At 44.5% G+C, this 23,397-nt stretch overlaps 1 protein-coding gene across 1 annotated transcript in view; it reads left to right on the forward strand.

The window, feature by feature from the left end:
* KCMF1 (potassium channel modulatory factor 1) overlaps positions 1-23,397 on the forward strand; it is a 196,866-nt gene that overhangs the window by 118,158 nt on the left and 55,311 nt on the right. The window contains exon 3 of the mRNA XM_054179263.1: positions 13,039-13,178. Coding sequence (XP_054035238.1) covers positions 13,039-13,178 — 140 coding nt within the window. The remainder of the gene's footprint in view (positions 1-13,038; positions 13,179-23,397) is intronic.

Genomic DNA, 23,397 nt, shown 5'->3' on the forward strand with positions numbered 1-23,397 from the left:
TGAATGTGCCGGTCCAGCTCGGTTCACTGAACCTCTACTGTTCACCAGCCAGGTTGCTTGTGCTAAATGTTTCTCCCAGTTTTTCAAAGATCCACCTCCCATGGCTTTGAGAGTGGTCTTCAACAAACCGTTGTAGCGTTCAATCTTCCCTGCAGCTGGTGCATAGTAAGGAATATGGAATACCCACCCAATACCGTGCTCTTTGGCCCAGCTCTTTACAAGGTTGTTCTTGAAGTGACCTCTGTTGCCTGACTCAATCCTCTCTGGAGTTCCGTGTCTCCACAGGATCTGTCTCTCCAGACCAAGAATGGTGTTGCGTGCAGTTGCATGTGGAACTGCATAATTTTCCAGCCATCCAGTGTTTGCCTCTACCATAGTAAGCACGTATTGCTTACCAGAATGAGAACGTGGTAGAGTGATGTAGTCAATCTGCCAGGCTTCACCATACCTGTACTTGGACCATCTGTCACCATACCACAAGGGCTTAATTTGCTTTGCCTGCTTAATAGCAGCACAAATGTCACAGTCATGGATGACTTGTGTGATAGCATCCATGGAAATGCCTATGGATCTGTCACGAGCCCATTGGTATGTTGCATCTCTGCCTTGATGTCCTGATGAATCGTGAGCCCACCGAGCTAAGAATATCTCACCTCGGTGTTTCCAGTCGAGATCAAGTTCAGAGTCCTTGTCTACTTGAGAAACTCTTGCAGCTAGATCTGCCTGATGGTTGTGCTGCTGTTCCTCAGTAGCTTTGCTCTTAGGAATGTGAGCATCAATGTGTCTCACTTTCACTGGAATTCTCTCGATTCGATCAGCAATGTCTTGCCACAGGTCGGCTGCCCAGATGGGTTTTCCTTTCCTCTGCCAGCCACTCTTCTTCCAGTTCTTTAGCCAACCCCATAGAGCATTGGCTACCATCCATGAGTCGGTGTAGAGATAAAGCTTTGGCCATCTCTCACGTTCAGCTACGTCGAGAGCTAGCTGGACAGCTTTTACCTCTGCAAACTGACTGGACTCTCCTTCTCCATCCTTCGCCTCTGCAACTCGGCGTGTTGGACTCCACACTGCAGACTTCCACCTTCGCTTGTTCCCAACGAGACGACAGGAACCGTCTGTGAACAAAGCATATTTCTTCTCATCATCTGAAAGGTCATTGTAAGGAGGAGCTTCCTCAGCACGAGTTGCTCTCTCCTCTGGAGGTTTAGTACAGTTGGTATCTTCAGGCCAACTTGAGATCACCTCCACCAGACCAGGTCTTTCAAGATTTCCCATTCGAGCTCTCTGTGTTATCACAGCCATCCACTTAGACCAGGTGGAATCTGTGGCATGATGTGGTGTGGAACCTTTGCCTTTGAACATCCAATTCAAAACTGGCAATCTGGGAGCTAAGAGAAGTTGTGATTCAGTTCCAATCACTTCAGAAGCTGCTTTCACTCCTTCATAGGCAGCTAGAATCTCTTTCTCTGTTGGAGTGTAATTAGCCTCTGAACCTCTGTAACCTCGACTCCAGAAACCAAGAGGTCGTCCACGTGTCTCACCTGGAGCTTTTTGCCACAAGCACCAGGTTGGACCATTGTCACCTGCAGCCGTGTACAAAATGTTCTTAATGTCTGGACCATCTCGGACAGGTCCCAGACCCACTGCTTGAACTACCTCTTGCTTTATCTGGTCAAAGGCTGCTTGTTGTTCAGGTCCCCAGGGGAAACTGTTTCTCTTCCGAGTCACATCATACAGAGGTTTCACAATCTGACTGTATCCAGGAATGTGTAGTCTCCAAAATCCCACTATCCCCAAGAAACGTAGAGTTTCTTGCTTGTTCGTGGGATTTGCCATGGTAGAGACTCTGTTTACCACATCCACTGGAATGTGTCGGCATCCATCCTGCCACTGCACTCCCAGAAACTGGATCTCTGTGGTAGGACCTTTCACCTTATCTCTCTTGATGGCAAAACCTGCATTCAGAAGAATGTCCATGATTTTGTTACCTTTCTCGAAGACTTCCTCAGCAGTTTTGCCCCAGACGATGATATCATCGATGAACTGGATGTGTTCTGGAGCAGCACCTTCCTCCAGAGCATCATGGATCACTGCATGACAGATGCTGGAGCTGTGGATCCAGCCCATTGGCAGTCTGTTGAAAGTGTACTGGATTCCTCTCCAGGAGAAAGCAAACTGAGGCCTGCATTCCTCTGCTATGGGAATAGAGAAGAAGGCATTAGCAATGTCTATGGTAGCATACCATTTGGCCTCTTTGGATTCCAGCTCATACTGGAGTTCCATCATGTCTGGTACTGCTGCACTCATAGGCGGTGTTACTTCATTCAGGGCTCGGTAGTCCACTGTCAGACGCCAGTCTCCATTCGGCTTTCGCACAGGCCACACTGGACTGTTGAAAGGTGAATGAGTTTTGCTGATGACTTTCTGACTCTCCAACTGACGAATCAGATTCTGAATGGGCAACAAAGAGTCACGGTTGGTTCTGTATTGTCCGTGATGCACAGTCTGAGAAGCAACCGGCAATTTAATGTCCTGAATCTTGTGTTGTCCCACAACTGCAGATTCATCAGAAAGCTCAGGTCTAGCAGACAGCTTCAGCTTTTGTCCATCAATTTCTACAGAAGCTACTCCAAAAGCCCATTTGTAACCCTTAGGGTCCTTGAAACGCCCTTCTCTCAGAAAATCAATTCCCAAAATACAAGGTGCATCAGGTCCGGTCACAACTGTATGCTTCTTCCACTGCTTACCAGTTAAGCTTATATTAACCTCCACCTTACTTAACTCTTGAGATCCACCAGTGACTCCCAGAATAGTTATAGACTCTGATCCCTGATAATTTGATGGCATTGTGGTGCACTGAGCTCCTGTGTCAACCAAGGCCCTGTACTTCCGAAAGTGTGAAGTGCCAGGCCACTGGATGTACACATCCCAATAGATTCTGTTATCTCCATTATCCCTCTCCTCCCCCTGGCGGGAGGCAGGGCACCCCTAATTGTGGGGAACATTTCCACAGGTGCAACGAGCACACTGTGCAGTGTTAGAACTGGAGCCACTGTTGGAGCTACTAGAGTTGTCCTGGGGAACTGTGGAAGTAACAGCTACCCTTCTGGTATTGCTACCCTGGGTTCTGCCACTTTGCAGTTCCCTCAGTCTCCTGAAAAGATTAGAAGTCGGTTGACCATCCCACCTGTTCATGTTCTCACCAAACTGATCACGCAGAGTTATCCAAATGGTCCTACGTGATTGCCTTGGTGGTCTGTTTTGGTTTGGCCTGTTTTGGAATGACCTCCTTGGAGGATGTCTATTCCTCACAGCTGAAACCTGCACCCACCTGGAGGAAGAATTGGAATTATCTCTTTGTGCCAATTGGGATATGGTGTTTTTGAATTCATCCTTCAGCTCTTTCATGCAATCCTCAATTTTTCCAGAGTGAGCTTTAATGGCTGAAACCAAAGAAACACGTGTCATGCTATCATCCAATTGTCTCAATTGATCAGTGAATTGGCCAACCGTAGGAGGAGCTCCACCATAATTTCTTGCTACAATTCTGCTTGCCAGAATGTTTGCATAATTGGAAGGAGCAAGCTTGATGAGCTTTTTAGCATTTCCTACAGGAACATCATCAGGATTCAGAGATTCATGTTCACCATAGAGTATCTCTCTAACAGCAAATTCTCTCAGATGCTTAATTCCCTCATCTGTGGTAGTCCAGGGCTTAGGATTCCATGGAAGATCATCTCGGGAAGGGTATCTCAGGGAAACCGCCATTAAAAGGCGTATCCACAGATTAACCTTACCGAGAGCCTTGCCTAGATGTCTATCTATTCCATTAGCCTTTGAGAGAGTTCCTAGCTGAGCTGCCGACTTGTCTCCAACCGTTAGAGCTGGAGCACCTGTATCATAACACCTAGCAAGCCAAGCGAGAACTGGCTCCTTATCTGCTCTGAGGTAATCTTTGCGCACATTTCTAAGTTCCTCACGTGGTGAAGAGCAGTCGGATATATCATCTTGTTCTTCCTCCTTTGCCTCCTCTTCCTCAACTTGTTGTCCAAACAACCTTTCTGTCACTCTCTCAAGGATCCCTTTAAGCTGAGAAGCACCACCACTAGCTGCTGTCCTACCAAGAGCTGCATCTCGATCCTCTGATGATCTCAATAACTCAGCTATATTTTTAAGACAAATTTTCTCTTCCTCCCCATCAGAAGAACCTTGCTGTCTTCCCCCATCAGCTCCTGAATCAGCTTTGGCCTTTCCAGTCCTTGTTGTTAAAACTGCTACTTGCTTGACTGGAGCTGTGTTTGGGTTTACAGCTGCCTTATCAGAAGCTGATAGGCTTTGAGTCAGATTAGCTGCTTTGGAGGACGCTTCCGCTCCTGCCATGGAAGAAGGAGGAAATGACTTTGCCTCGTTAATGTCAGGAGTTGGTGACGTGGGAGCAGCCATGTTTGGGGCTGTTGCAGCCCCTGGCTGCTTGCCAGAATCATTTGCAGTGCCATTCAGAGCTGCCTTGCTGATTGACTTTTTAGCTTTATCTTTAACTGACACAGATTCTCCATTATCATCCTCACTGGATGTTCCTGAAACAGAGCCAGGGTGGTGTTTTCGTCTCTTAACCCTCCGTTTTATAACAAAACATGCCTTAGACACTTTTTTCTCCCGGTACAGTGCTACCAACAAATACACATTAGTTATCATCATCAGCAGGACTACACACATCAAGAAAATCAGCTTTGGATCCCAGCCATCACTCAAAATTACCCTTTCACTGACTGGAATCTTAAACTCCTTTATCTCAATTGGGAGAGTGCTAGATGTAACATTCCTGTATCTCCTAACCCAAGAGAATTCCAGGCACCGATCATATAGGAGCTGAATTTTGTACTTAAACCACAAATACAATTTTTGCATTATATATTTACCTATCTGATCGATAATCATACCCAGGCAATACTTGTAGATCAATACACTGAAGATTGAGAAGAGCAATTGCTTAAAAATCCAAAACACCTTCATGTTTGCTCGTCCGACTCAAGCAAGCAATAAATCAAACTAATTTGTCACCAAGCCCCGAGTTGGGCAGCCAATAATGTGGTAGGTTGAGAGAGGGCTTAGCTCTCCCTCCTCCACAGAGTAAGAAACCACAGCTAACCCAGTCGAAGAGCAAAGCTATATATTTACAAGCATATATGGAAAGCAGGTTATATATAACACAATATATACAGGTATTTACAATATATACACAGAAATATACAGCAAAGAGAAATAACACAACACAAATCCCTCCCTGAGGAGGGATCCCCTCCCTGTAACCTCCTCTCTCCCCCCCACCTCCCTTTTTTCCCCAAATAGGGGTTAGAGAGAAAGAAAGGCAAGTTATTAAGGGAAAGAGTTGTTAGTAAGCTTCAAAAGCCCATGCAGGATTAGTTTTTGCTTATCTGAAGGCCAACTCCAGCAGTTCGCAGAGAGAGCAGGCAGGGAGAACAGGCTGAAACCCACACACTCCCCCAACTCCCAAACAAAACTGAACTGAGGGGAAAAAAAAAACTTCCAACTGCTCTACAGTTTAAAGTTGCATTTTGTCTATCCACCAATGAAATTCGTTTAGAATATCAGAATGTTTTGGTTCTAGTACCAAAAACATTTAGCCAGAGTGTCCCAGCACTGTTTGTTCTTAAAGGCACAGCCTCAAATGGTCACACCATCCCATCTGTTCATGTTCTCACCAAACTGATCACGCAGGTTTATCCAAATAGTCCTACGTCGCTCGTCGCTTGCATCGCAACACTGTGTGCTGGGTTAGGAACTGGCTGGAGGCTGAGCCCAGAGAGTGGTGGTGAATGGTGCCACAGCCAGCTGGCGGCCAGTCACCAGTGGCGTCCCCCAGGGATCAGTGCTGGGCCCCATCCTCTTTAACATCTTCATTGATGATCTGGATGAGGGGATTGGGTCAGTCACCAGCAAATTTGCAGATGACACCAAGTTAGGAGCAGATGTTGGTCAGTTAGAGGGTAGAAAGGCTCTGCAGAGGGACCTCGACCGACTGGACAGATGGGCAGAGGCCAACAGGATGGCATTCAACAAATCCAAGTGCCAGGTGCTGCACTTTGGCCACAGCAACCCCATGCAGAGCCACAGGCTGGGGTCAGAGTGGCTGGAGAGCTGCCAGACAGAGAGGGACCTGGGGGTGCTGATTGACACCCACCTAAACATGAGCCAGCAGTGTGCCCAGGTGGCCAAGAAGGCCAATGGCATCCTGGCCTGCATTAGGAACAGTTTGGCCAGCAGGAGCAGGGAAGTCATTGTGCCCCTGTACTCTGCATTGGTTAGGCCACACCTTGAGTACTGTGTCCAGTTCTGGGCCCCTCAGTTTAGGAAGGACATCGAGACACTTGAACGTGTCCAGAGAAGGGCAACAAGGCTGGTGAGAGGCCTTGAGCACAAGCCCTATGAGGAGAGGCTGAGGGAGCTGGGATTGTTTAGCCTGGAGAAGGATCAGGGGTGACCTCATTGCCCTCTACAACTACCTGAAAGGTGGTTGTAGCCAGGAGGGGGTTGATCTCTTCTCCCAGGCAACCAGCACCAGAACAAGGGGACACAGTCTCAAGCTGCGCCAGGGGAAGTTTAGGCTGGAGGTGAGGAGAACATTCTTCATCGAGCGAGTTGTTCATTATTGGCATGTGCTGCCCAGGGAGGTGGTGGAGTCACCATCCCTGGAGGTGTTCAAGGGGAGATTGGACATGGCACTTGGTGCCATGGTCTAGTCATGAGGTCTGTGGTGAGAGGTTGGGCTCGATCCTCAAGGTCTCTTCCAACCTTAGTGATACTGTGATACCTTCAATGATGGTGACTCCACCACCTCCCCGGGCAGCACATTCCAATGAGCAATCACTTTCTCTATGAAGAATTTCTTCCTAAAATCCAGCCTAAACCTCCCCTGGCACAGCTTGAGACTGTGTCCTCTTGTTCTGGTACTGGTTGCCTGGGAGAAGAGACCAATCCCCACCTGGCTACAACCTCCAGGTAGTTGTAGACAACAATAAGGTCTCCCCTGAGCCAACTAACCCAACTCAGTGTGCTCCTGTCCAAGCGAGGGGCTGACAGCTTGGCCAGGAGTTTGCTGTGGGGGGCTCTGTCAAAGGCCTTGCTGGAGTCCAGGTAGACTACATCCACAGCCTGCCCCACATCCACCAGGCGGGTCACCTGATCATAGAAGGAGATCAGGTTGGTCAGGCAGGACCTGCCCTTCCTAAATCCATGCTGGCTGGGCCTGATCCCTTGGCCATCCTGTAAGTGCTGTGTGATTGCGCTCAAGATGACCTGTTCCATAATCTTGCCTGGCACTGAGGTCAGGCTGACAGGCCTGTAATTCCCTGGCTCATCCAACCGGCCCTTCTTGTGGATGGGCACCACGTAGGCCAGCTTCCAGCCCTCTGGGACCTCTCCAGTGAGCCAGGACTGCTGAAAAATGATGGAGAGAGGCTTGGCCAGCTCATCTGCCAGCACTCCCAGCACCCTAGGATGGATCCCATCTGGTCCCATGGACTTGTGGGGATCCAAGCGGCTGAGCAGAGCATTCTGGAACAGAGGAAAACTATGCTGCTCCCTGGCTCCATCTGCCAGCTCTGGAGGCCAGCTGTCTGGAAGACATTCTGTCCTGCTAGTAAAGATTGAGGCACAGAAGGTGTTAAGTACCTCTGCCTTTTCCTCATCCTTTGTTACAACGTTTCCCTCCGTGTCCACCAAGGAGTGGAGGTTGTCCTTGCCCTTCCTCTTGCCATTCATGTATTTATAGAAGGACTTTTTGTTGTCCTTCACAGCAGAGGCCAGTCTAAGCTCCAAAGGTGCTTTTGCCTCCCTCATTTTCTTCCTACAAGACCTAGAAAGATCCTTAAACATTCCATGGGTTGCCTCCCCTTTCTTCCAAAGGTGATACGCCCTCTTTTTTTTCCTTAGTTCTTTTAGAAGTTCATTGCCCATCCAGGCTGGCCGTCTGCCCCGGTGGCTCATCTTCCGGCACATTGGCACAGCCTGTTCCTGCACCTTGAACAGTTCTTCCTTGAAGCAGGTCCATCTCTCCTGGACCCCTTTGTTTTTAAGGGCTGTTTCCCAAGGAACCCTCTGAGTTAGTTCCTTGAGTAACCTGAAGTCTGCCCTCCGGCAGTCCAGAGTGGAGGTCTTCTTGCTGCCCCTCTTAGCTTGACCGAATACCGAAAATTCAATTATCTCGTGGTCGCTGGCCCCTAAACAGCCTCCGACCACCACACCCCCACCAGCCCTTCCCTGGTGGTGAAGAGGAGGTCAAGCAGAGCCTTACCCCTGGTAGGCTCATGCAGCACCTGGGATAAGAAGAGCCTGTCAATTGCAGTGCTGCAGTCATGTGAGTCGTCCCACCACATCTCTGTGATGGCAACTTCATCATAGCTTTCCTGCTGAAACAAGGCTACCAGGAAAGTTATAATATGTAGTTCATACCACTACAGTCAGCCTAATGGTATACCACAGTTGACATCACTAAAGTGTTCTTCTCCTTTCCCATAATACTGGAAGGCAGGCCACAGTTTGCTTTTACCTTGAGAGCTGTACTATAAACCTGGAATTGACTGCTCCAGGGGTGGAGACACAGGCCTACCATTTGCCATGTACTAATCTAGACTACTGGAAAAGGGTGGAGCACCAGAACACTTGCAATACATTGATGGCATCCTTGTGTGGGGTGACACAGCAGAGGAAGTTTATGAGAAAGGGAAGACAATAATCCATATTGTTCTGAAGGCCAAGTTCTCTATAAAGCAAAGTAAGGTCAAGGGATCTGCACTAGAGATACAGTTCCTAGGCATAAAATGGCAGGAGAGGCACAGCCAGATTCCAATAAATGTCATCAACAAGATCACAGCTCTGTCTCTACCCACTAATAAGAAGGAAACACAGGCTTTATTCAGTGTTGTGGGTTTCTGGAAGATGCATATCCCAAACTACTGTTTGATTGTGAATCCTTTCTACCAAGTGACTCAAAAGAGTAATGATTTTCAATGAGGCCTTGAGTGTTTGAACAAATAAAACAGGAGATTGTGCATGCAGTAGCAATCCTTCCAGTCAGGATAGGAAAGGATGTTACAATTGTGCTATACACAGAAGCTAAGAAGAATGGTCTCACATGACAGAAAACATCAGGGACACATGAGGCTGACCTCTGGTGTTTCATAGTGGGATCTACAAAGGAGCTGAGGCCAACTACACTCCAACCAAAAAAGAGATACTGGCAGCATATGAGGGAGATCAAGCTGCCTCAGAGGTAATCAGTACTGAAACACAACTCCTCCTGGCACCCTGAGTACCGGTGCTAGGCTGGATGTTCAAAGGGAGAGTCTCCTCTACCCATCATGCAACTGATGCCATGTGAGGTATATGGATCACAATGATAACACAACCGCCTCGAATAGGAAGTGCCAACTGCCCAGGAATCATAGAAGTCATCACAAACTGGTCAGAAGGCAGAGATTTTGGGATGTCACCAGAGGAAATGGAGGTGACTTGCTGAGGAGCCTCCCCCATACAATAAACTGCCAGATAATGAAAAACGATGTACTCTGTTCACTGACCCAGTCCAGTCGCATTCTGGGAAAGCACCAAAGGCGGAAGGCTGCTGTGTGGAGTCCCAAACAGAGGGTTGCAGAAACTGCTGAGGGAGAGGGTGAATCAAGTCAATTTACAGAGGTGAAAACTTTAGATCACAGTATCACAGTATATCAGAGGTTGTAAGGGACCTCAAGAGCCCATCGGGTCCAACCTCCCTGCTAAAGCAGGCTCACTTCAGGAACTCCACAACCTCCCTGGGCAGCTTGTTCCAGTGCTCCATCACCCTCACTGTAAAGAAGTTCCTCCTCATGTTGAGGTGAAATCTTCTATGTTCAAGCTTGAACCCGTTGTTCCTCACGTTATTACTGTGCACCACTGAAAAGAGCTTGCCCCCCTCCACTTGACACCCACCCCTTGGATATTTATACACATTGATGAGATCCCCTCTCAGTCTTATCTTCTCAAGAATAAATAGCCCCAGGGGAGATGTTCAAGTCCCCTAATCATCCTTGTGGCTCTCCATTGGATTCTCTCCAACAGTTTTGTCTTTCTTGAACTGGGGAGCCCAAAACTGGACTCAGTATTCCAGATGTGGTTTCACCAGGGCAGAGAAGAAGAACTTTCCTAGACCTGTTGGACACACCCTTCTTGATGCATCCCAGGATACCATTTGCTCTCTTGGCCACAAGGGCACATTGTTGTTCCATGGAGAACTTGCTGTCCACCAGCACTCCAAGGTCTTTCTCTATGGGGCTGCCTTCCATCAGGGCAGCCCTAACCTGTACTGGTGCCTGTTGTTATTCCTCCCCAGATGTAGGACCCTGCACTTGTCCTTATTAAACTTCATGAGGTTTGCCTGCACCCAGCTCTGCTCCCTTGCTTCTAGAGACTGAGGTTCCTGAGGGCTGGTCTTAGGAGTAGACTGAGGCAAAGAAGGCATTCAGCAACTCTGCCATCTCTGCATCATCAGTTACCATACCTCCCATATCATTCAGTAGTGGGCCTACCTTTTGCCTGCTCTTCCTTTTATCATTGATGTATTTGAAAAAAACTCTTGCTCTCTTTTACCCCTTTGGCAGGATATTGCCAAGCAAGAAAAATGGCCAGTATTCTATCTCTATACAGACTCCTAGATGGTGGCAAATGCCTTATGGGGATGGCTGCAGCACTGGAAGGAAAACCACTGATAGTGCAGAGGTAAACCCATCTGGACAGCTGAACTGTGGCAAGATATTGCTGCTGTGGTAGAGAACCTGCTGGTCAAAGTACGTCATGAGGATGCCCATGTACACGAGTCGAGCCTCTGAAGAACATCACAACAACCAGCAGGTGGATCAAGCTTCCAAGATTAAAGTGGATCAGGTGGATCTGGACTGGCAACATAAGAGTGAATTATTTCTAGCTCAGTGGGCCTGCGATACCTCAGGCCACCAAGGAAGAGATGCAACATACAGATGGGCTCAAGATTGAGAGGTGGACTTAACCATGGACACTATTGCACAGGTTATCCATTAATATGAGATGTGTGCTGCAAATAAATAGGCCAAGTGGGTAAAGTCTCTGTGTTATGGGGGCCAATGGCTGAAATATAAATAGGGGAAAGCCTGGCAAATTGACTATATCACACTGTCACAACCCCCACCCCCCCCAAGGCAAATACTATGTGCTTACAGTGGTAGAAGCAACCACTGGATGTCTGGAAACATATTCAGTGCCCCATGCTGCTTCTCAGAACACCATCCTAGGCCTTGAAAAACAAGTCCTGTGCTGACACAGCACCCCAGAAGGAATTGAGTCAGATAATGGAACTAATTTCCGAAACAACCTCATAGACACTTGGGCCAAGGAGCCCATCGAGTGGATGTATCACATGCCTTATCAGACACCAGCTGCTAGGAAGGTTGAACATTACAATGGCCTATTAGAAACCATTCTGAAAGAAATAGGAGGAGGGACCTTCAAAAACTGAGATGAACATTTAGCAGTGACTTGGCTGGTCAACACCAGAGGATCTATTAATCAGGCTGGCCCTGCCCAATCCTAACTGCCACATGCTGTAGAAGGTGATAAAGTTCCCATTGTACACATAAAGAATATCCTAGGGAAGGTCTGGGTTAGCCCTACCCTAGGTAAAGTCAAATCTACCCGTGGGATTGCTTTTGCCCAAGGACCAGGATGCACCTGGTAGGTAATGCAGAAAGATGGAGAAGTTTATTGTGTGCCACAAAATAATCTCACTTTGGGTGAGAATACACAGTAAATTATATATGTTGTATGATGTTAATTGCTGTTGAGCATGACACAGTATAGTATAGGATAAGGGGTGGAGAATGTAATGATTTGAGCAGAATCATGTATATATATATATCCTACACCATTCTGAGCAATGCTTGCAACATGACAGAAGTGGGTGTTGCCATGATTTGTCAGACTCACAGAATGTTATGTTATTTGTTCCTTGTTCCCATGTGGGGGCTCAGTACAGGTACCTGTGCAGATTCAGTCATTTTTTTTTCCCTTTTGTTTTCCCCTGTCTCTTTTGGTGTAATCTGATATCTCTGCAATAGAGTAGTAAATCATTGTAGATCTCCACTAAAACTCTCTACCTTCATTTTGTTACTCCCTGTCAGTGGTGTAGAGAGAGTGGGGGAAAGATGGTGGGGAAGATTATTTTATCCCCTTAACAGAAACACTATAGTTTCCAAATATCCATAGTCTTGAAATCTAATTTATTATGCCATCAAGTCCTCTTTTGGAGAACTCACTTTCTACAGCATTCTGAGCCTATGCATCATCTTAGTGCTCTTCCTCTATAAGCAGTGAAGGACACTTTTACTGGAGTGATACAATTTAGTGTGAATTTAGAATGGTTTGTTAAATTTGCGTGATCAGTTTGGCTCATATTAATTGCTAAATTAGTAGTTTAAGGGAGGCTGCTACTTTGGTAGCTGATAAGTGCTGAAGTATTTGCTTCACTAAAATTTCCCCTTATTAGTAAGCTTTGATTCAGCTATGGCACCAATATCAACATACGGAGTACTGGTGTTACTGAGGTGTTTTAAATTATGATATTTAACAGGTTTGCTGCGAGTAAGGCTGTGAGACCACAGTGCATCTACAGTGATCATATCTTTAGTGTAAATTCACTTAAGGTTAAAAACAAGGATGGGGGAAAAGGTGATGCTTCAGCATCACCACTAGAATTTGCTCTTCCTGAATATTAGAAAGTTATGTTGTTTGCTAGTGAAAATTGTGTGGTCTGTCTATTCTTTTGGAAGTTGAACTGCTGAACAACTTTAATATTGGTATATGCATTTGGTGCTGAATTAAAATATTTTAATTAAAAATATAATTTAACAGTGATTGCATACACATAGGTGTATACATAAAGAGGTTATATAAATAAAATCATGAGCTATGATACTTGAAAATAACCCCTCCTAAAACATCATATTTTTCCAGATTTGTATTATGGTGGAGAGGCCTTCTCTGTAGAGCAGCCACAGTCCTTTACTTGTCCTTATTGTGGAAAGATGGGTTATATGGAAACATCTCTTCAAGAACATGTTGCTTCTGAACATGCAGAAACGTCAACAGAGGTGGTAAGCCGCTGCTTCATTGTTTTTCAATTACAATGAAAATGTTGAGAAAATTATTTGTTTGTTTTTCTTGGAAGTATATGTTCATTTAAATGCTGACTAGGAAGGTATGTACCTCACATACATACATACCATGCTGATGTTTTCCCTCTTGACTCTTTGAGCTACTAACAGTCTCCAAATCAGAGGTTCTACATCTGCCTACATCACCTTTATCTCTCTACAGACTTTCAGCAGTCTGACTCAAGGTTATGCAGCTGAGTCCCTGGATTCTTGGTATGCAAGCCACTAAATCCTGTTGTTAGAGAGGATTAAGCTCTTGTAAAAATAAATAGCTTTTAAATATATTGACTTCATAAAAAGCGATTCTCACTATTTCCATTTACCCTAGCACTTGATTTTCCTGATGATGTCAACAGTAGTAATTGGTGCAGAGTAATTATGCACCATATAATAGACTACTGGAACAATTGTTTCGCTTCTGATTTTGTCAGTAAGCATTCTGATTTGAATTTTTTATATCTAGATGTTATTGTGGCTTGTGTGAGAAGGCCTGATTTTTTTCTGAAATGTGAGGTGAATTCATAGATTCATAGAATACCAGGTTGGAAGGGACCTCAAGGACTATCTAGTTCCAACCCCCCTGCCATGATCAGGGACCCCTCGCACTGGATCAGGTTGCTCAGGGACACCTCCAGCCTAGCCATCAAAACCTCCAGGGATGAGGCTTCCACCACCTCCCTGGGCAACCTGTGCCAGTGTCTCACCACCCTCATGGTGAAGACTTTCTTCTTCACATCCAATTTGAATCTACCCATTTCTATTTTTTTTCCATTTCCCCATGTCCTATCACTCCCTGACACCCTAAAAAGTCCCTCCCCAGCTTTCTTGTAGCCCCCTTCAGATACTGGAAGGCCACAATTAGGTCTCCTCAGAGCCTTCTCCTCTGCAGACTGAATAGCCCCAACTCCCTCAGTCTGTCCTCATAGGAGAGGTGCTCCAGCCCTCTGCTCATCCTCGTGGCCCTTCTCTGGACACACTCCAGCACCTCCAGAAATGTACTAGGGGCTCCAGAACCGGACACAGTACTCCAGGTGGGGTCTCACCAGAGCAGAGTAGAGGGGGAGTATCACCTCCCTCAACCTGCTGGCTATGCTTCTCTTGATGCAGCCCAGGATGTGATTGGCTTTCTGAGCTGTAAGTGCACACTGGTGGCTCCTGTTGAACTTCTCATCCACCAGCACCACCAGGTCCTTTTCTTCAGGGCTGCTTTCCAGCCAGTCACTGCCCAGCCTATATCAGTGCTTGGGATTGCCCCGACCCAGATGCAGGACCTTGCATTTGGTCTCGTTGAACCTCATGAGGTTGTCATGGGCCCACGTCTCCAGCCTGTCAAGGTCCCTCTGGATGGCCTCCCTTCCCTCCAGCATGTCTGCTGCACCGCACAGCTTGGTGTCATCAGCAAACTTGCTGAGGATGCACTCAATGCCAATGTCCATGTTGCATGTGGGTAATGGGACGGAGATTGGAGTCAATACAGACGACCAATATGATCGAGTATTGTTCCTTTATTGTTCCAGTATTGTAGGACTATAGTGCCAGCATAGTGAGTACAGCACAGCAGTGTAAAGCAAAGACGAAGATGGGAAAGGAAAGAAAAGTGTGTATCAGGGTGTTGCAGTTTGAGCTGGGTGCCCCTGATGTATTCACTTGCTGTGTCCAGAAGTCCAGCCCAGAGGGATGGACACAGGAGGTTGTGTGGATTTCCTACCATAATTCTTTGCACTACTATAAGATCCAGTGCGGGGTCTGGCACTTTCTCTTTTCTTCCTCCTCCGCCAGCCAGTAACTGGGGGAGATGTCTCCTGGCTTTGGGCCTGGCTAGGCCCAAGGCCACAAGGGGGATGGGCAGTCTCAGGCCTGGCCAGCTGAGACTAGCCCAGCAGAGGGAGGGGGAAGAAGGAGCCCTGAGGGTCTCGGGTGTACCCTCAGGTGGGAATGGGATGCCTCCGGGTTTGCTTTGGGATCTTTCTTTGTCACTGCACTTTGGATTGTCTGTAAACATTCACTGCTTTCTATTTAAACTTTCATCACTTTTGCAATCCATTTGTCTGAGTGTTTTTATTCCTGCCCGTGGTGGGGAGAGGGGGCTGCCTCAACCCAGCACACAGGGGAACTTCTACAACTTATATAAACTCAGAGTGCCTTGTTGGCATGGACTCATTGGTTCCCCATGAGTGACCACACATTGCACTATTATAGATTATTGGTCCAACTACTAAAAACACACAAGGTTGTTGATGCAGGTGCATGTCCTGTTGTCCCAAGATAACTTTCTGTGTTTATAGCTACCAGTGTCCTGCTTTAGTTACATGTTGCAGGCACAGCACTGTTTTGCTACACTGCTAGCTGGCTCTGCACTTATGCTGAGCATGGCCTACCACCATGTCAGGCTCTAGGCCTGCACTGCCAGATTGCTCACACTGCTCGTCGCTGGCATTCCCACAAATCCCCCTTTTTGTTTTTGTGAGCAATCTGGTCAGGGGAGTTGTTCACATCCCATACAAGATACTACTTGCATACACAGGAACAAGCAAGTTAAAGCTAAGCTGTATAGCAAAAGCAAGAGTTCTGTAGTGCAGCATGTCTAACAGACTGATGTAACCTGTACAAGGCACAAAGCTTAAGTTGAACTGGTTACAACGTTCTAACAGAGCTGGCATTGTTATAGAGTTTTATTAAACAAAATACATCACCGAATAGAAAATTTTGACAATTTATTAAGTAGCAAGGCAGGAGCAAACACAGCGCTGGACGACAGGGGAGTCTCCGCTCCGCAACTGCCGCACTTACGTCGAGTTCCCGTCCCCCTTTATAACCTTTCTCCTCTTGATTGACGCCCTCCTTCTCGAAACTTCGTGGCTCTACTCTGCGCATGTGTATTCAGTCTCTTCTAGGTCTCCCCTGCCTCCTGTTGGTGAAGATCGGCAGTCCTCCTCAGCTGTTCCCCAGATGACAGCCTTGGTCCCGCCCCATGGGCGGGCCCATGCACACAGAGCAAGGTTTTATGGACAAAACTAATCAGATGGACAAAACCAATCAGGATGTACATCCCACTCTATCACAATTCCCCCTCTGTCTTCATCCTGATTTGTTTTGTCCATTATATAACTCCAATAGCCTCATAAAATGGTGGCCTAATATAATAACATAACCAGCACCCTTCAAACCAGGGCACATTTAACATCTGATTACAATGGTCAGTATTAGTCATAACCAAAACCACTTGTAAGGACTATAAGGGTCTACAACATCAAAAATCCACTCCATGGTCCTGCTTTAAATGATTATTAGGGGTTCTTGATCTCCACTATTTTCTACTCCTCTGCCTCACTCGTCGACTCGGGTGCCTCGAGCCACGAGGGGTGTCATCCTCTCGGCAGCAAGAGTATTCTTCAGGAGTCCCCAGAATAACTGTCTCTGTTATTTGTTACAGAGGTTTGAGGATTATGGAGGGATTTTCTGGTTATGTCACCCTTTGCCCTTTACAAAATATTAGATTTCAATGTTTTAACAAATACAGATGGGATTTGACTCAGGTCAGTTCCTTTTCTTATGTATAGTAAGCCGCAAGTCCCCTGGTCCTCGGGTTAGGTCCTCGGGTTACTTGCCACACTGGTCCTGAATCAAAGGCTTCCTTTTGGTCTGGTCCCCGCACTGGTCCTTTAATTCTGCTAGCATGTGTCCATCCCTTACAAGGTAAAGTCCCTCCCATCGTGGAGCTAGGGTAGTTTCTTTCCAAGTCTTAATCAGTATCCAATCTCCTGGTTGGATGCGGTGCAGTTTTAGGTCCAATGGGGCCCTTTGTGCCAAAGCCCCTTTCTTCCACAATTGTTCTCTATACCTCATCAAATTTGTTATATCCTGCTTCAATTCATCCAAACTGTTTTCATCTTCTTTACTGCATTTCAATAATCCTTCCTGATTTTGTTATACAGAAACTTTATTTTTGCACTATAATTTGCAATCCATTGTCGGCAGTATCCAACAAGCCCTAATAATTGCCTCACCTGCCTTTTATTTCTGGGAGCTGGCATCTCTAAAATTCCTTTTACCCTTTCGGGGTCTATCTTCTTCTCCCCCTTTCTAAGATAATGCCCTAGATACTTCACCTCTTCCTCAACAAACTGTAATTTGGCCTTCGACACCTTTAATCCCTTTATACTCATAATTCAATAACTGAATACTTTCCTCACGGACGACTTCTTCTGTGTCACCGGCAAGGAGTAAGTCATCTACATACTGGATAAGAACCACCCCTTCCCTGGTCTGGTATTCCTGTAAGATTTACTCCAAAGCTTGTCCAAACAAATTCGGGGATTCTGTAAACCCCTGGGGAAGCACCGTCCACCTCAACTGCTGCCTTAGATGTGAGATAGGGTCTTCCCATTCAAAGGCAAAATAATCCCTACTTCTTTATACAGATTAGCTACCACTGAAAAACGAGCAAAGGTTCTTTCCCTCAGGGGAAATAGGGTATTGCTTTAAAAAGGGGTTATATTCAATTTTCCAACACTTTCAGGGGTGTACCAGACCTCTGGGTTAATCCTCACCTCATCCTCCACCCTTAAGGGGCAAAGTCTAATCTTTATTTCCTTATTCACTACCTCTATCTTAATACCTAACTCAATAATTAAATCTCTACCTAGCAGATTAAAATCCGCTTCTGGAACTAGCAAAAAGTTTCCTTTATTCCTGAGACCATAAAGGGTTTGCCCTTAGCTCCCACTACTTGAGCCCCTTCCTTAGATAAGCTACTCCCTTTTGGTAATTTTTGCACAGTTGATCTTTCAGCCCCCGTGTCCACTAAGAACTCAACCTCCTGTTGCTGGGGACCGATCTTCAATTTTATCAAGGGCTCCTGATGTCTCTGGGTCCCCAGCAAATAGAGCCCCTGACCCCTCTAATTTTCCTGAAACTCTTTTTCATGTCCTTTTTCCCCACAGTAATAACACACACTAACTTCTCTCCTTTCTGCCGACATTTCCTTTCCCCGCCTTTGTCCCCCACCCGATCTTGTCCTGTAAGAAGCTCCAGCCTTTTCAGCCTCCTTAATCACCGCTATCATTATCCTAGCGTGCCTGCGCTGACTCTCCTCGTCCCGTCTTAAAGGTGTCTGAGGGGGAGGGGGCGGGCGCCGGAACGCTCTTAAAGCGGCGATGGCCGCGGTGGGGCCCACAGGAGAGGCGCTTGGAAGGGGTTTAAGGGGAACCAAGCTGGGGGGGGAGGGGGTTATTTGGGGGAGGAAGAATTAATGACTCCTCCTCCTCCTTTCTATGTTTAATCTCTCACCTCCTGATTTACAGGAGTTTTATCATTCACCCACAGATTAAGTCTCAGCTTCACCCAGTCTTCCGATGACCCAAACATTGGCCACAAAACATTTGGGGAGATTTCTTTCCCTCCCCAAATAACCGCACAGTAGTGAATCATTTTTTCCTTCGTCTTGTTTTTAATATTTGGATAATGTTCCCAATTTTCCAACATGAATCCTAACGGACTGTCCCCGGGTATCGGGGGGAGTTCTATAAGGGTTAAGGACTTGCTCCTCCCCTGTCCCATCTTCTGGAGTACCCCTCAATCAACCGATGTTCAGTCGCTTCCCCCGTTTCGTGGCTCACGCTCTTGCGAGCAATGAGAACCGCACTACTGAGGGTCCACACTCGCTTGGGGAATCCGAGCTGCCGGTTCCCCTCTCACACTCACAGTCACTGCAACTCCAGGATCCCTGACCCAGACCGAACGGTTCCCGCAATTACTCACGCATCCCCGCGTCTTCGTCCGGACCTTTGTGCACAAAGTTTATAGGGTCTGCCGGCTTCCCTTTGCTCCTGTACCTTGAATTTAGGTTCGTCGGTACAACCAGGGTGAGATTGGACCACCAAGGCCACTAAAAAATCAAGTGGGGCGCCCCCTTGGAATGGTCACAAGCCCAACCACTTAAGTTGCATCCGAGTCACAGCACCAAATTTGTTATAGAGTTTTATTAAACAAAATACATCACCGAATAGAAAATTTTGACAATTTATTAAGTAGCAAGGCAGGAGCAAACACAGCGCTGGACGACAGGGGAGTCTCCGCTCCGCAACTGCCGCACTTACGTCGAGTTCCCGTCCCCCTTTATAACCTTTCTCCTCTTGATTGACGCCCTCCTTCTCGAAACTTCGTGGCTCTACTCTGCGCATGTGTATTCAGTCTCTTCTAGGTCTCCCCTGCCTCCTTTTGGTGAAGATCGGCAGTCCTCCTCAGCTGTTCCCCAGATGACAGCCTTGGTCCCGCCCCGTGGGCAGGCCCATGCACACAGAGCAAGGTTTTATGGACAAAACTAATCAGATGGACAAAACCAATCAGGATGTACATCCCACTCTATCACAGCATCATACATGGTCAAAGATAACAGACATTGTAAAGAAGAACTTAGATCTTGATAGTTCCGATCTTTACATTTCACTCCTCTTATTGACAGAGAAGACTTGATTATGCCTGAACACATTGCATACAGAGATTGAGGCACAAATGCAATCCTTAGCACTGTTTTTTACAATCTGCCTTAGGGTTATGTTGCATCTTTATTTTTCTAGGATGGTCAAAAATCATCAATTGTTTAATGGTAGCAAGAGTTCTTTAATCTGTAAAGGTAGATCTGGCCAGGTTCTAGCTTCACAGACAGAAAACTTGCAGGCAAACAGCAAGAGCTTTTGCTTCATTGCATTGCCCAAGAGCTTCATTGCATTGCCCAATATAAAATTACCCATAATAATGTGTTTTTGCTCATCCTAGTAACACTGATCTCTTAATGTTCACGCAACAGTTAAGCAGTCACAACACTTAGATGCTTTCTGTTGACATCTTGGCTTATCGTGGCAGTCGTTGAGGTCAGTGCTAGGCAGGTTTGCTGATTGTCATTTTCATGACAGTTGTGCCGTGTTCGTGTGTCTTGTGGTGAGAGGGTTACAGCACTTTGCAAAGTTGATGTTTCTAGGTGTTGACATGAGCTAACTAGCTCTTGTTGGTACCATTAAAAGACTTTTTTTTTGGCTATGGGGTATTCTCTCTTCCCCCCCCCCCCCCCTTTTTTTTTTTCCTCTCTAATAAGCAAAATGTAAAGATGAAACTTTATCCTCTAGGATGTCTACATTCAGAGGCACATTTAGTTAACAAGAGAGAAGACAAAGTTATGAGATTCACAGCCCTGTGACATTGTTTGTTGTTGTTTCCAACCTAAAATGCAAATGCATGTTGTGTTATAATGAATTTTGATTTTCCCTCTAAGTGTGTAAAATTATAGCAAACTGGTGAGATAACATGTAAGTCCATATGAACATTTTCTGTAATTACACAACAATCAAACAACCATAATATTCGGTCCTAAGTCACATGATGCTGTGGTACATTCTTCTGAGTGATGCTTTTGATCTCAGATTATCATAACAGTTATTGTGATCGATGTTCGACTTCATGGGCAATGCTGTTTCCTCATAGTCTTGATTCTTCTGCTGTTGTTTATTGCGATGATTGCAATTGACAGAAAAGAAGGCTCTGAGGTGACCTTATTGTGGCCATCCAGTATCTGAAGAGAGCCTACAAGAATGCTGGGGAGGGACTTCCTAGCGTGTCAGGAAATGACAGGACTAGGGAGAATGGAATGAAGCTGGGGATGGGGAGATTCAGGCTGGATGTGAGGAAGAAATTCTTCACCATGAGAGTGGTGAAGCCCTGGAATGGGTTGTCCAGGGAGGTGGTTGGGGCCCCATGCCTGGAGGTATTCGAGACCAGGCTGGACGAGGCTCTGCCTGCCTGATCCAGTGTGAGGCGTCCCTGCCCATGGCAGATTGGAACTAAAGGATCCTTGTGGTCCCTTCCAACCCTGACTCATTCGATTGAGTCTATGATTCCACATATTTTGTAACTAATTTAGACTGTTTTTGTTTGTTTTTAATGTGAGCTATTTTTAAATTTTTAATTAATTTTTTGTTTCATTTTTTAATATTTTTAATCTATTTTCAATAAATCTTTCATATTGTTTTGATTTTATTACATATATATTTTTTCTAAGTTTAATTTTTTTCATTATTTTTACATGTTTTTAATTGTTTTTGTTTAATTTTAAAATTTATTTTTATTTCAATTTTTTTTGTAAATTATTTTTATATATTTTCTTTTTAATTCTAATTTGGGTCGTTTTATTTTTTATTTTATTTTGAATGCATTTATTTTATTTTTTTCTTTTTTTTTGTTATTTTATTTCATTTTTAGTTATTGTTTTCTGTTCTGAATTTATTAATATTTTTATATGTTTAATATTTTTATTTTTAATCTAGTTTTTTTGTTTAATTATAATTCATTTTTTATTTTTGTTTTTTTTATTATTTTTATACCATTTTAATGTTTTTATCGTTTTATTTTTCATCCATACTTTAAAATTAATTTTTTTTGGTTAATTTTAATCTAATTTTGATATATTTTTTCTAATTAATTTTTTATTCTTGTGGTTTTTTCTTTAAATTTTTATTATTTTTAATTTACTATTTGTCATTTTTTAAATTTAGTTTTCTGCCTTCTTTATTATTATTTTTATTTTGTTATTGTAATTTTTTAATCTGTATTTCAATTTGTTATTCCAATCAATTTTTTATTTTTAATTTCTGATTTTTTTAAATTTTTATATATTTTTGTATCTAGTGTTTAATATTTTATTTTTTAATCTTATGTTCTTTATTATAATTTTTTTTATTTTGCATGTTTATTTTATTTAATCTATTTTCTATTTTATTTTTTATTTTTACTTTTTGTTATTTTTTATCCTTCTGTTCTATTAATTCTTTTTTATTATTTGTCATTTTATTTTTCTTGATTTTTCATTTTATAGGGGTTTTTGTTTGTTTTAATCTAGTAGTCTTGATAACCCTTTTTTTTTAATAATCCTTATGTTTTTTGTTAATAGCTATTTTTTGTTAGTAAGTCTTATAATTTTTTAGTGTGTCCTATTTTCTTTTTATTGTTTTGTTTTTATTGTTGCTCTTCTTTTTTAGTATTATTCTGTTATTTAGTACTCTATTTTTTGTATCCAGAGTTTTTGTACTTTTGTTATTGTTTTTTATTGTACTCTTTGTATCTAAATTGCAATTTTCTGGTTTTGTTTTGTTCTATATTTGTAGTTTTAAATTTCTTTGGTACTTGTTTTCTTTTTACTTTTTTTTTTTTTGCATTATTTTTATTTTTGTCTAGTCAATGTCTAAGAAGGAAATAGAATGATGTTAAATGAGCTAAGGAATACTTTTAAGAGTGAATACTTATTTACTACAAACCTTAACTATATTACATGGAGCTCCTTTGAAATGCCGAGGCACACAACTAAGAAGGTTCAAACCAAAAGAAAATTTTACAATTTGAACTCATTATTAAGTAGGTATACCTTGCTACAATTACTATGTATTAAGTACCTGTAAATACCAAATGCTTACCATTCATTATGCTTACTAGGAAAACAGCAAAACTCTAAATAACAAATCTCTAAAAGACATTACAATCAGAAATGATGAAATTAGCACTGTTGCTTTAAATCAGAGCAGAGCTTTTGGTAGACTAGAGTTGTACCAGAAAATCCTCCCTTTTCTGGGGGTGGGGGTAGGGGTGGGTTGAGGGTGGCTAGCAAGGTGTGCCCTAGTTGCTATTGTTTCTGTATTAGGGCCTTAGCGACTTGCAGCCTATCTTGTCTGAGCAACCATTGTTCCACTCATACTGGATTATCTGTTGTCCATTTTAATTTGAGGATTGGTTGCTGACCAGTAGCCGCTACAGAAAAGGAACAGTAACAAGTTTTGCTCCTAGCTAACTTAAGGCATCTCAGCCCGTTAGAGCCTTTGACACCGTCCCCCACAGTAAACTGCTGGCTAAGCTGTCAGCTCGTGGTTTGGACCACAACACTCTGTGCTGGGTTAGGAACTGGCTGGAGGGCCGAGCCCAGAGAGTGGTGGTGAATGGTGCCACATCCGGCTGGTGGCCAGTCACCAGTGGCGTCCCCCAGGGATCAGTGCTGGGCCCCATCCTCTTTAACATCTTCATTGATGATCTGGATGAGGGGGTTGAGTCAGTCAGCAGCAAGTTTGCAGATGACACCAAGTTGGGAACAGATGTTAGTCAGTTAGAGGGTAGAAAGGCT

The sequence above is a fragment of the Dryobates pubescens genome (assembly GCF_014839835.1).
Source record: "Dryobates pubescens isolate bDryPub1 chromosome W unlocalized genomic scaffold, bDryPub1.pri SUPER_W_unloc_2, whole genome shotgun sequence".
NCBI classification, from domain to species: domain Eukaryota; kingdom Metazoa; phylum Chordata; class Aves; order Piciformes; family Picidae; genus Dryobates; species Dryobates pubescens.